Here is a 14,688-nt window from a genome sequence, read left to right on the forward strand (position 1 = left end):
TAATTGACGTCTAGTTTACATAGTGGTTGTAGGTGCGATTATTCAACCCGTTTTTTTTTTCTATTGAACATTGTTTTAAATATTTAGTTTTGCGTATTTTGCTTTATTGGATAACCCTATATGAATTTTTTGTCATTATGGGACGAAGAAAAGAGAGAATGCAATTGCGCTGGCGCAAATGTACTCTGATACACTGAAATCATTCCGTTATATTCTGTGATGAACAGAAAATTTATTATTAATTTTTGATGTGCTCTATGTGGTAGCCAGGTCATTATCAGGACGATAGAAAATAACCTATGAGTATAAAAACGTTTGATGTAACAATTTCTTTCATTCCAAATCACTTGACATCTTGAACAAGTTGCCCATTGCAGTACAAATACGGCGTATGTATTAATCTGATTATTATATAGTCAAACCATATTTGTATTCCTTCCAAGGTGAAACATAGTGCATCTAAAATGTAATTTTCCACCAAGTATTACACCTATGCTTAACAAATAAATAAATTTGAATTTGAATAAATTAACTCAGACGCTTCTCGTTCCTAGCTTAATGTAAGTAGTTTTTCTTGTTTGTAGTGGGGACAAATCATTGGTAGGGAGTTCCTACCAAATATTTGAGCGATGTAGTGTTTACTGAATGTAATGAAATATAGTGTGAAGTAATAAATGTTACAAGTAAATATTTTTTTTGATTCTCGGTACAAATACATTAACTTTTAAAGTTAATGACATAAATTCCCCAAATAGTGTGAACCACATAATATCAGTTTCAGTTTTTGAATACCGGCAAAATAATTTGTTTTCCCATTTCGAAAATTACTAAAAACTAACATCTTTTTTATTTCTGGCAAACAAGGTTTCCAAACTTCAATTTAAATTTATTGTTATCTGTGAGTTTCGCAACTCTATATAACCTTGCCAATTTAAATAGTCTACTTAAGTTCCGGTGACTTATCTTTTTTCATATAAACTGTGACAGCGTGACAGTGCTTGCATACCTTTCGAATCTGTTTTCTTTTTACTGCTGAGTGCTGATAACGCAAACAGTCGCAAACAATGTATCAAAATATTATTGATGTTTGATTATTGTATGAGATTATTAACCTTATAATCGTAAATTTCCGTTAATCACACACAACGCAATGTCGGAGACATCCACTCATCAAATACCGGGATTGAAACAGAAGAAAGTGTTTAAAATAATTGTTTTAGGCGATTCAGGTGTTGGTAAAACATGTTTAACTTATCGTTTTTGTGAAGGACAGTTTTTAGATAAATCTGAGGCTACAATCGGTGTCGATTTCAGAGAAAGGAATATAAAAATTGGTCATGAAGATATCAAGGTAACCCACATTTTTATTGTTATTTCAAAGTCGTATTTTACCCCAATTATTTTTCTAACCAATGGCACTTCAAGGAGATGGTTGCCGTTTATTTAAGCTTATGGTGTTTCTAGCCTTCTGTACAGTGCTTTTCTTAGATTTACTAGATTGTTATGTACTTATATAGGCATGCCTTGAAGACTTCTCTATTCTGGCACCCTACTATCTTCTGTAAAGTACCTCCAGCAGAAATTACAATGTAATAAACATAACACCTTTATGAATATTTTCTTAAAAAAACATATAACTCCTACTTTATGGTGGCCTTTGTCTCCTAACATATGGTTTATACAGTTTTTTTTTTTAATTTTAAATTAAATATAAGCCATTTAATCAGATCCCAAGAATTGACCTAATCATTCCTATTATTTATCATAATTATTGATTCATTGCATATGTATATGCATGTAAACTATGACTCATTTTTGTTAAACAAAGCAAAACAGACAAACAAAACATTTTGTTGTTAGTTACTATTCATCTAAATACTGATTTAACTAGACGAAAATTACTTTTTTCACTGCAGCTATTATACTTATAATAACAATTTATGTACAATACTTCCACTCAACACCTATTCCATCTAGTCGCAAATTGTATGAAGTGCAATCGAATGTGTATGATAAGTGTTTCTACTGTTTTTTTTAGTATGCATTATTGTATAAGATCTTATTCTACCATATGTAGGTATTAATTACTTATTTGAATAAAACTTTTATTAATATGTTTTTCAGCTTCAGTTATGGGACACAGCAGGTCAGGAAAGGTTTCGCAAATCCATGGTGCAGCATTACTACAGGAACGTCCATGCTGTGGTCATTGTCTATGACGTCACCAAGCCCGAGACATTTCATGTTAGTACTTTATTATTATTATAATGCCTAACTGCTTGACAAAGGCATCTAGCTATGCAGAATGCCTCACAAATTAACTCAATTTGAACACCACTGGAAAGGCATGGAACATGTTGATCCAAAATCCGAAAAAGAAAGGTTTAAATATTGATAACAGTAGTTAATTGTTATCTTAGTATTTAAATATCTGTATGATATATTAATATCTAAACTCAGGTGCTAACAAGATAAAAGATAAAAGATTCATTCAATTTATCTTATCATATTAATACTAATACTTTAAAGATTGATAAAGTACATCTTTATTGTTTTTCGTTTCATTTAAAAAAAGGAATCAGTTATTTTTCAAACATAGTATAAAAAAGAAAACAATCCGTAAAATTTGTGTTTTCAGCTCAGTTTGCACATCTTACTGCAATCACTAACTCAAGAAATAAGAAACGATTTTCCTTCTATTGCAGTCAATAGCGAGTTGGATGCAAGAGGTGGAGTCTCACGGGCTGATGCGAGCCCCGCGCGTGCTGGTGGGCAACAAGTGCGACTGCGGCACGCCCGAGTCCCGCCTCGCCACCACTTACGCGCAGCGCCTCGCTGACAAATATGGCATGCCTGTAAGATACACTCATTAAATATATTTCTTTCTTTTTAATCTTTATAAATAGGTTATGAATAGAGTCAGTTTTTTTCGAGTTGCCGTTTAAGACGTAAATAAACGAAAAATAATGCTCATAACACTATTTTATTTGCATAAGTCCAATATTGGGTAATCTTTTCTTTAGTTTAGTTTATACTGACGATGTTACTAACCCTTTGAATATACGGAGCTTAAGTGATTGTATGGGCTCTGTTGCCTTTAATAATATAATTAGTTAGTTTTTACTACTAAGACAATGTCTTAAATAAGGTTTTTTTAAGTAAGCAGTTATTATCAAGGAAGACAGGTGAAAAAATCAGGGTGAAGAACAAATCGTAGAAGTTAGCTAATATACACGAAATGTTATAAACGACATCTATAATAGCTTGTAAGATCTCTGTATTAAATTTAAGCAAACTTTTTATTAAAACCTCTAAATAATAAAGAAAAATATAATATTTGCTAATAATTTTATAATTATTTCTTGTATTTTCCAGTTATTCGAAACATCAGCCTTACTAGATTCGGAGTGCGACAACGTCGAGTCCATATTCATGACGTTGGCCCACAAACTATACTCCAAGCAGCCGCTAAGGGTCGTTAGTGTTGAGGTAAAGTATATCCTATTAGTTTTACACTTTATTGCAAATAAATACACACACTTGGACAATATGTTCTTGTAAAGTTCATGTACAAAGGCAAGTTTAACCCAAAGTTGGGTATATCTTATTTACGCCTCGGTTTTTGCAAGGCTTTTAAAGTAATTCTGGTGGTTAATTTACTGATCACTGGTTAACTGCAAGACTCTCAACAAATTATCTTCTTTGGTATAGAGTTTGAATTTGCTGATGGTATTTCCAGAAACAGGGATTTAATTCGAACAAAACTGTCTAATGTGCTCTATCATTATTATTTTTCCCAACTATATTGGGGAGCTTGCAGTCTAACCAGCTAAGTACCAGTGTTTTACAAGGAGCATCTGACTTCCTCAACCCAGTTACCTGGGCAACACGATACCCAGTAGTCAGACTAGTTGTCAGATTTTCTAGTTTTAAACTACCCGTAACGAATGTCGAAAGATGCGTAAAAATCAGCCGGGACTTAAATTTTAACATGCCTTCCGAAACACGGAGGAACTCGTTATAGATCACCCATCCACAGAATGACCGTGATAACAGTCGCTTAACCTGTTATAGATTAAATTTTTGCAGTTGTCATTTAGGCACGAGCTCCTCGAACAAATATTCTCTAATAATTTATAATTATAATTTTCAATATCCCAAAATCAAACCACTTAACATTTCCACTAACACATTAACAATGAAAATCTTTTTTGTGTTTTCAGGGTGAACTTGGTCCCGGTGTGGTTACTCTAGGGCGACAGAAGCGGTCGTCGAGCTCCAACGACAGCTGTCTATGTAGCTAGACATCCACACTACATAGGCACTACGCAATGTACACGGTAAAACTGATTCCGTCTAACCATGACCAACAAACTCCACGGTGGAAGCAACTGCTAGCAGAAATGTTAAAGAAAACGACATACATAAGGATCCTTCGCTGTGGGGATTTTTGCCCCACAGCTGGGCAAACCAACCTAATAATTGGTACAGCGAAAACACTAAAGCGACTAGATTTGTTACAAATATCCTATTATAAGCGACGTAATCTTAATGTTGCAATAAAATGTTAACACAATCCATTACAAAATAAATTAGTTAGAAATTAAAACTCGAAACTTGCCATCGTGGGTATAATTGTTACTTATAATACAAATACACATACATTCCTCAGTGTTTAGGCAATATGTAACTAAGAAATAAGGTCCATATTACAATATCCTCATGATCAAATGTCTAGATAGATAAACAGTCAAAATATTTATAATAATTGAATAGGCTTGATAGGTACTGTATTTTAAACATTCAGACTGATTTGAAATGATCATTAAAGTTTTTGACAAAAGAAATCGGTTTAGACCGTCGGACAGATTTTCAAAAAACGTACGTATTTTTGCTTTTATCTCGAGAATAAAACTTTAAGGCCCGATTTTTCAATCGTCAGATAACTTTTATCTGACGAATAAGTTTTACGTTTTGACAGCTTTTGTATAGAAATATGTCAACCGGCCATATTTATTTCTCAAATAAAAGTTATCTGGCGATTGGAAAATCAGCCCTTAGTCAAATACCCTATTGTTTAGCCAGTTATATAAGCAATTCACGTTTCCTTGGCACTCTATCTTTTTTATTCAAAGTCTCATGACCCCCATGTCCAATATAAATTCCATTCCTATACATCAAAAGTTTTCCATCCGGGATAACGTTACCGTTGTTTTTGGTCTGCGGGGGTTGTAACCTAAAACACGATGCCCAGTGAAATAAGTGATTAAAACTGGAATACTGCAACATATTCATAATCAAAGGAAATTATAATAAAACAATGTGATAGTGCGTACACAAATTGAAACAATTATGTAATTATATTATTTTAACGACTGTACAAATTAAAAACTATTTTCTCTATTGATCTCAGAGTTTTTCGCAAATATAGTATCAGTATTTATTTATCAAAACGAATAGATTTCAATATTTGGGTCTGGTATGGGACAAGTGTGTTCAGCGCCATCTATGTTTCAAAACTGTCACAATTTATTTAATCGTTCATTTGTATTTAAACTAGTTCCTGTTATTTATAATATATTGTACATAAACTTGAAAGTTTCATCCCAAAAATATTTATTTTACTTTATTATGGGTAAATTTTTAAGTTAGTTTTGTTAAGGCATTACATCTTAAACTTGTTACAAATGTTTTTATTGTTTCATTCATTAATCATTTTGTATTTTTCACATGAACTTTCATAATGTTTTATACTGAAGTGCTGACACAGCTGGAAATGGTTCCAGATTGTTTATTTTGAATACAAAAATAATCCTATCTCCGTGTTTAATCAACCACTGCTGGACATAGGCCTCTACCAAGTCGTGCAACAACACCTGGTCTTTAGCCTAACTCTTGCCGTCAAACCTAGCTATCTTCAGATCACCTCTTTTTCTGATAAACATTCCATTATTTCTGCAAACCATCCCAGCATCTGTAATTTTATTTATATTTCCACAAATTCATGACAAGTGGTATTTATTGTTTTGTTAATATATTAATATAATTGGTATAAAGGCAGCTAACGAGAAACATACAAAGACTTGACAAACATAATGTGCCAATAATGGTAGAATAACGCAATTGTATAACACAAGAGACAGAAAATAAAAATATGTTTTAGCCTGTAATTTAACAGTATTTTTATCTTTGAATAAATGTTTAATATTTACCATTTTATTAAAACCTTTTAATATGTATAATTGTGAATAATTCATTCATGTTAACTTATAAGTGAAAAAAAGTAACAAACGCCTTATAAATTCTAGAGATGATGAATTTCCAACAAAACATTATGCAAAGATATGAATTTAAATATGTGTGAAAATAAAATTGTGTAATATTTAATTTATTTTTATATAAGATTAATACAATGTAAGTATTAGACGATAGTTCGTGAAATCATTGAGATTTAATTAAATCGGTTTACGTTGTTATTGGGTGTTTTATTTTGTAATTCTTTTTCAAGAATAGTCACCTGCAGCCGTCATACATAGTTACCACTTAAAATCCTGAAATGAAAAATGTCAGACAAAATATTATTCGAGTTAAAACTTCTTTCGGCAATCGGCGCGACTAGGAGGGAACTGAACGACTGTGCAGCTGAAGTCCACTGCACTATGAGTGCTATGACGTCACGTTTCTGTACCATACTGTTATTAAATATTGTTGATCTTGTCAATAGATAGTATAAGAAAACAATAGAAATATTTGGAAAAATATTAAGAAAAAATTTAATTGAATGATAAGAAAATAAATTATTAAGTATTAATATAACAAAGGTTTACTTCAACCGCGTGTGACGGTCTTTCTTTAATTATTTTTCACACCTCTCTCTCCAAATAATCCAATGAGGAATAAATCGATGTGATGATGAAAAAAGCAAAAAGAATTTAAAGCTTTGCTACGGGCTGGAACTATAAAAAATGTTCTTAAAACATATTTTATTTTGTACCTTCATCATATTATCTCCAAGAACTTACAAATTCCTGAATTACTAAACTCTCGAAAATCCACGAAACAAGACCTTCATTTATTAAATCCCAAGTTAATCGTCCAGCTCAACTTGCTATCCTTGTACATCGGCCTCACTGTGTTACAGCGTCAGTTATAAGATTCACAAACCCATTTAAGAGCACCTCCTCCATGTCTGAAATACAGCAAATAAATCTATTCAATAGTGCTGTGTTCTGCCCCTCTAGCCAAGTGACATTTCTACAATCGTTATACCTCAAATATATGGAGATGATATTTCGTTTCGAAAAGTCTCGTAACTTTGACCTGCCATCTACGAACATTCGATCGTTTTAGAAATATCACTATCACTATACCATATCTTACTGCATAGAATAGATATGTAAACAATTTGTATGAAAATTGCATCTATTTTTAGAGCTATCTATACTGAAGAATGAAGATATATATCGTTAATTTTAAGCACTTCATACAACGACTCCGTGGCGCAACGGTAGCGCGTCTGACTCCAGATCAGAAGGTTGCGTGTTCAAATCACGTCGGGGTCATATTTCTCAAATTCGTCGTTTTGTGTTTCATTATCATTTTTCAAATAGTTTATATTATGCTTTTTGACGTTTACGCAAATAGCAAATAATCTTAAAATAAAACTACTAAAAAAATTCCCAAGACTGAAATGACTTGGTCACTCTTGTTCACACAACTATCTATCTTTTAAACAATTCTAGTATTTTGTATAGTTGATTCAACATTGAACACATTGCGTGTAATTTAAATTAATTATCTATCAGAGGAATATAAGATATTACCTATATTTCCAACATTTTAGTTTTAGCCGTGCAAAAAAAAATCTGATTCGATTCCTAAAGTGTAAGTGTGTGTTTGCTTTTTTGTAATTTATACCTTACTTTATTTCTCCAACGATCTACAAATAAAACAACCAGAATTCATTTAAATTATATTAATTTAATTAATAAGAGAACATCCAGCTTTCGCCGCTCGGTACAACCATATATTATAGTGACCACAAAGGGGACAAGTAGACACTTGTACTATAAATAACAAATTACATTCTGCGCCTGTGCCATATACTCTTAAAACAGAACTATTGCGGTTGAAGGGGAATGCAGCGACACTTCACGTAGCGCTTTCTCGCTTTAACAACAACAAAAGTTGTGCATTAAGAGTTCTTGGTAAAGACTCAGTGAGACACTGTTAACAATTAGACGGAAAATATATTAGTGGAACAATCGAATTAAGGCTTCGTAGCACATTGTTTAGTACCACACGGCTATGGTATATTCGACTTTACTGCCTTGTTATAAAGATGTTATTCAAAAACTAGCAGAAAAGTTAGAACATACTATGCAAGAATGACCCAAATCCCAATTAAAGATCGAATTCCATGTTTTCTTCATTTTACTTCATACATAACTTTAGTCTTTATTCTCATTGATTTAACGGCTATTCTTGCTTACCATAGCCGCGTGGTCCACTAATAGCCATCGAAACATTAATTTTTAACCTGGCATGTGCTAAAAAATCTATGCACTTATTTCAAGGTACATTTAGCCCTTGAATAAACTTTTTCTAGCAATCAACTTTAGGGTATCTAGCTACCGTATTTTAAATCTATTTTAATGAAAAAATATTGCAAGTTACTTGTTAAGTTTCAATCATTGGGTCTTCTCTTGTGCAAATGGATTTATGGAGACGGCATGCTTTAGCTAAGTGGACAGCGACGCAAGTTATTTCAAATCGCGATAATTCATAAATCAGGATAGATTTCATAACTATATTAAAAGTAGTGTAATAATGAACAGTCGTTTTCTTTTGATAGTAACTGTCGTGAGAATGATTCATTATTAAATGATGTAACGGTTTACTCTCGCGTATTTATCGGGGGTTCGACTCGCGATCCCGCCGCGTCTGCTCATGATTAAGGACTCCAGTTGGGTCCGAAACTAGTCGGGCTACCCCGATAAATACGCGTGAGTAAACCGTTACATCATTTAATAAAGTCATTTTCTCCTGATTTAGCAGAACTATTTCATTTTTTGCGTGAATGAAATGTTTTTAAAGCATCAGCTATCTACAATCTGCATGAAAAATATGAAGTTAGCAATGCTTTTGTAGCCTTAGCTTAAATTATGATATTGTCATTAATATTGGTGTCTAATCATCTGAATTAAAGTTTCCGCCCGCAGGCAGCTAGCTACCTTTAAAAACAGTTTAAATCAACAAATTGCACAAATACATTTTCTCCGTGCTACAGAAACCATGTACCCAGCATTTTTTTGTTAAAGACAGCCCTTTGCGCAAGTCAAGCTCTTTTAAAACGTTATAATTCGATCTCGGTAAGCTTTTTAGCAGTCTAGACCAGCCCTTAAAACTAGTCACACTTGTACAAACCGTATCTTGATCGAATCGACTCACAGTTTTCAGAACGACACCTTTAAGTGACACTTATTAATATGTCTCTAAATTTCACGTGTCAGTGACAAATATACCATGAAAATTTTGGGCTACTTGTAACTTGAGTCATTTTTTATTGAACCGTAAGTAATGTCTGATCAAAAATAAACGTTCATAAGTGATAGAATGTTCGTAGAAATGTAACTTGTTTAACGAGCTTATTCCAGATTATAAAACTCCCTATAATCTGGAACTCTCATCTTCTAGGACAACAATATCTATACTATTCCTTAATTTTATGGACACGATCTGGGAAACAGAAATCTAAAAAAAAATATGTTAGCATATTTCTGCATACCCCGTTTAATGTAAGTCGGAAGTAATTTCTATACATTTCAAATGTAAGCTGCATAATATCTATGTTTATATGTTAGGAATCTCTTTAATAACTATATAATATTTAAATCAACATTAAATTTAAGTAAAACTAAAAAAATAACACGCGAGACAAAATGTTCTGTTTAATTATTGCACTACTCTTGATAATGTAAATAATTATTAAGCATAACAGTACTGAACTGAGGACAAACTTCATTTATTTAAGTTTCTAAGATTTCCTCAAAAACAGTTCAGCAATTTAGCCATAAAATGGTTGAACACAAGCTAAATTTCATCAAAGTTAGTGCAAATATTAAACATTATAAAACTAATTCACAACAGCAATCGCTCGTTCAAACCTATCGATGTCACTTCAAATTCTTTGAGCGTTTACATTTTTTAACCGACTGACTGAGAAAGGAGGGTAATGTTTCAATTGAAGTTTATCAAATATACGATCAACTGAATCTACAGTCTGTGGCAAAGTTTATTGCTGCATGTGGCGATGCAAGCATCCTAGAACTTACCATCACATAGACCCAAAAATTCAATACACGGACGACTGTTGATAAGCAGTTTATATATTTTTAGATCTTTTGCCTGTGCAGAGACCTTGATTCATTGACCGATAACGGTCACGGATACCTCTTAAATGTCGTTTTAAAACTGACCGGCCTGTTGGTCTAGCGTTTAGTGGTGGATGGTTTAGCTTATTTGTAGGGTCGTATATAAAATACTTGCATCGCTTTTTGGAGGTTTTGGGAGACTTTATAAACCATGGAAACTATAAAATGTATTTTTAAGGTCACGAGACTGTGTTCTTCTAACGCCTAACACAAAAGTTCAAAAACATGTTCAGGGTCTTGTAAGATGTTGAAAACAAACATCTTTTGGGAAAAGGATTGGTTATTTTACATTTATCTATGTTCCTACATAGTGAGGCTAAATTGCACCATCAAAAGTCTTACTAAACTTAGATTTTGAAAGGGTATCCGTTAACCTTTACAGGTGCAAACAAGCCTACTTTAGACACCATCTCTAAACAATCATTTCACAAAATCACGTCACGAAACACTCAAAAGATTTCTTTTGAATATAAAAAAAACGAGATTAACAGACATTTCTTTATATCTAAAAATGGGAGGGGTACGTAAAAATAATGATTAAATTTCTATGTTAGATCTATAATAAAAATCATTGGTTAATCAATCAAAACAAAGTAACTAAGAGAAAAATCACAGTGATTAAACTATATTGTTTTTGTGCCAAATCAATTGGGTACGGAACCACGGTTCGTCGCTCCAACTAGTCGGTCGCTAGACTGGCCGAGTAGTTGTTGGTGCTGGACATGTCGCCAAGGTCAGGCATGTCGTCGAGCGTGAACAGGCTAAGACATGGGCAACGTGTTTGCCTAGGGGCAGGTGTCGCTAGATCACAAGTTCTGCCAGGTGGTGATCATGAGCACGTTGGTGTCGAGCGAGCGCGCGATGCGCTCGTGCAGGCCGTGGCTCAGCCACAGCATGCGGAGGGTCTCGTAGTGCTCGGGGCACAGGTGCAGCGGGTTGCCGCGCCGGAGACCCTGCCGACAGGCAATACAGTTAACTTAGTGCTTCACAGCGCTATCTAATAGGAATCTACGCAAAAATACTTGATACCTTATAAAAATATAGAAAAAAAAATACATATAGATTGTAGATAAATTACATCGGACACAAAACAAATGATCGTACTTGTTGGGAATCGAACCCAATACTTCCAGCATAGCAGTCAAAGTCCAGTCCATTAACTAATATATTGATAGGCCACTTCAAATTATTATATTTAAGTATGGGTATATAATATATTCTGTGCATAACTATATTTCTTAGAATTAAAAACATACATAACTACAGCATATACTGCCATAATTTGTTCCAACAAAACATGCCAATGTACCTTCCTGTTACCTCTGAATCTATAAGAGAATGTCTTAGGAATTAAGTTCCTGTTGTTATCATTTCTGTCTTTTCTATGAAGCATAAATGGAATATTTTACTATCTGTTTTTTTCTATATTAAACTTCAGAGAGAGGCATTCGAAATGATTGTAAAAAGTATTGTAATAAATAAGTAAGAGTTTAATTTGTTCTATATGACGTTGTCACGTTATGTGTTACCTGGTCGGCCTCCCCGTAGGTGTCGAGGTATGGCGCGGGCAGCTTGGCCCCGCGCGCGGGCGCGGCCAGCAGCATGAGCTCGCAGTCCCGCACGCGCAGGAAGGGCCCCGCGCCGCCGCCGCACGACAGGCAGTGCGCCAGGACTGCGCCCACGCGCTGGGTCTCGCCGCTGCGACCCGACTGGACCAAACAACATATTATATATTATACTAGCGATTAGATACTACCTGTACCCCCGATTTTGTCCATCCGGAATCGTGTCTTCCCCTTTGAAATGTTTACAATCATTTTTCGCATCAAAGAGTATCTCTAGATTTGACAGCACGGACGCACCCACCGTGCGCGTCTTGTCGCGGGTTCGATAACCGCGTAACACAACCATGTCTCTGATCCACGAATGCTTGTCCTGAGTCTGGGTATGTTTGCGCTTGTGACTTGAATGTTTGTGAAAGCCCCCGCGACACAAGGATTAAATTCCTTAGTGCGTATTTAAAAAGGAAAGAAAAGATTATGCGGATAATGTTTTAGCAAAAAGGCACGAACAACAAACCGACTCTCGCATGTATTATATAATAGTAAGTATAGGCATAACTCAAACGCTAGTGATGTTAAACATTCGAAGTGCCAAAAGAAACCTTTTAACCTGCTAATCATTCGTGACCTGTGGGTCACTGTAGTAAGCTTGAACAAATTAGTCAAACTCACCTTAGGTATATCAGTCTGGCAGCAATAGCTCTGTGAGCAAAGTATCTCTCCGCACACCAGGCACATCGTCGGCTTCTTACTGTCTTCCCTCTCCGAGTGAGGACACGAGAACTCCGATACCCTATTCATCAGCTCTGAGAAGTCATCTGGTAGTGGTATCAATCGCGGTGGTTCGCTGGGTTCCCGCACCACATGCGCGGGCACTTCACCGTTAAACCACTCGGTGGAGAGTCCCACCCACTCCATCATCTTCTGTTTCGTGGTGGGGACATCCACCAACTCCTTGTACGTCATGGGCAGGCCTAAGTAACTACACAAAGTTTCCCAAGTATCACCGTTGACCACCGTTAATTCCGTCGGTGCGCTAATGTCACTTAAGAAGTGGTAGAAGAGACAACAGCATCGCAAGAATGTGTGACACTGACCCTTAATCGTCTGCCAAACTTCTAGAGGATTCAAATCGTCTTCTTGTGTCCCTCTACGCAGTTCTTTCATGAATGGTAGGAGGCCGTCTAGGTCTGATATACTCTTGAAGTCTTCTTGGCCTTCCATTGGTTGGCTCTTGCATGTTGAGACGTCGGTTACGAGAAGTGCTCTCGCTAGGGTTGCTCTGAAGCACTGTAACGTGATCTGTTTGGCGAGGTTGTTAGGTCGGGCCGGGGTCGCGACCTTGCAGAATAGGGATGGCGCTGTGAGGACTAAGGATACTAAGGTGCCGAAGGGTTCGTGAGCGAGTGGGGAGGTGCTTTCTAAGGCGTTGAGGGTGCTGAGCGCGTGGTGTGCCAAGTGTTTGGGGTGTGACCAGACGGAGGGCAGGGCGGCCGCGAGGCGGATGAGCGCTTGTAGCGTGTCCCTGTGTCGGGCCGGCAGGTCGCCTAGTAGAGGCCGGTTCTCGGCTTGGAGGACGGCGTTTGTGCTGAAGATAGTGTAGGATGTGGAGCGGTAGAGGGCGGCGCTCGCTACCATGCCGCCGTATTCCGATATGGGTAGAACCTGTGGAGAGACATGTCTCTTGAAAAATAGATAAACAGAACAACAAATCTGCAAGCTAATTCTCCTAAGTAAAAGCTTACGTTAGCAAAGTCTTCGATGAGCGCCTTGGTCATTTCATTATAGGGAGGTATTTCCCCTTCGAAGTGCGCGAGGAACTCCGGCGGCAGCAGGTTCTCCGCGTGCGTGGACACATAGACCTCGGTCTCGTCCGCCGTCTCCCCCTCCTCCATGTCCGAGGACATCGCGCCCACACTCCTGGCGCGAGCCTGGCAGTGCATCTCCTCACAGAACTCCGTACAGATGTGCAGAGCTTCGGATTTCACTTGGTGTTTCAGTTTGAGGATTAAGTTGACGGATTCGTTGTAGGTCTCTTCGGTGAGAGGTGGTGGGATTCCTGAGGGCATGGCGGGCGCGGGTAGCAGTGGGAGGGCGGTGTTGCACAGTCGCTCGCAGAGGGGACATAAGTACTCTTTCTTCTCGACGTCAAAAGCTGCCGGTTGTCTACCGCGGTAGGGCCTGCAAAAATATATTGTTACAAGATAAGTTGTGTGTAAGGGCACATGAGCATGTTGCCAACGACAAGGAAACTGCTGATGTTTATGATGATTACACCTGTCTCCGACGACATTTCGCTTGTGTACGTGCTAAAGCAACAAGCGCGTGTGGTTGTATGCATGACACGCTACATTTATGAATGGTGAGCATGTGTGTAGCACGGACCTCCTGTTTTCCTTGTCCTGCACGTTGTCGACGTAGTTCCTCCAGCAGGCGGCGTGCAGCGCATGCCCGCAGCTGGACACGTGCGGCTGCAGGCCCAGGCCGGCGGGCAGCCAGCTGTCGCGCCAGCAGGCGGGCACGCGCCCCGACCCCTTCTCGCGGAGCCTGTTCAGCACGCTCGACTCCTGGACGAAGGCCACCAGCACCAGCGGCTCCGTCTTTATGTCTACGCGGGCCTGTGGTAAATGTACGCAGTGTAAGTGTATGCATCTTACTTGGTAGTAAACTGGCCTACCCAACACCATTCACAA

General features: G+C 36.9%; 2 protein-coding genes and 1 non-coding gene across 3 annotated transcripts in view; 2 read left to right on the top strand and 1 right to left on the bottom strand.

Moving 5' to 3' along the window:
- The first annotated feature begins 954 nt into the window (after nucleotides 1–954).
- Nucleotides 955–4,935, top strand: LOC113500068 (putative Ras-related protein Rab-33). The gene is made up of 5 exons (XM_026880738.1): nucleotides 955–1,351; nucleotides 2,125–2,244; nucleotides 2,706–2,855; nucleotides 3,376–3,489; nucleotides 4,224–4,935. The coding sequence occupies exons 1-5, from the start codon at nucleotides 1,151–1,153 to the stop codon at nucleotides 4,302–4,304; spliced, it is 666 nt and encodes a 221-aa protein (XP_026736539.1). The 5' UTR covers nucleotides 955–1,150; the 3' UTR covers nucleotides 4,305–4,935.
- A 2,555-nt stretch (nucleotides 4,936–7,490) lies between these two features.
- On the top strand, nucleotides 7,491–7,562 carry Trnaw-cca. Its single transcript has one exon. It is a non-coding gene; the product is annotated as a tRNA-Trp (tRNA).
- A 2,214-nt stretch (nucleotides 7,563–9,776) lies between these two features.
- LOC113500132 (E3 ubiquitin-protein ligase UBR1) overlaps nucleotides 9,777–14,688 on the bottom strand; it is a 44,637-nt gene continuing 39,725 nt past the window's right edge. Inside the window, 5 exon segments of the mRNA XM_026880816.1 lie at nucleotides 9,777–11,386; nucleotides 11,963–12,142; nucleotides 12,668–13,660; nucleotides 13,741–14,176; nucleotides 14,381–14,613. Of these exon segments, the coding sequence (XP_026736617.1) occupies nucleotides 11,240–11,386; nucleotides 11,963–12,142; nucleotides 12,668–13,660; nucleotides 13,741–14,176; nucleotides 14,381–14,613 (1,989 nt within the window). The 3' untranslated portion in view covers nucleotides 9,777–11,239.

The sequence above is a fragment of the Trichoplusia ni genome, chromosome 13, assembly GCF_003590095.1.
Source record: "Trichoplusia ni isolate ovarian cell line Hi5 chromosome 13, tn1, whole genome shotgun sequence".
NCBI classification, from domain to species: Eukaryota; Metazoa; Arthropoda; class Insecta; order Lepidoptera; family Noctuidae; genus Trichoplusia; species Trichoplusia ni.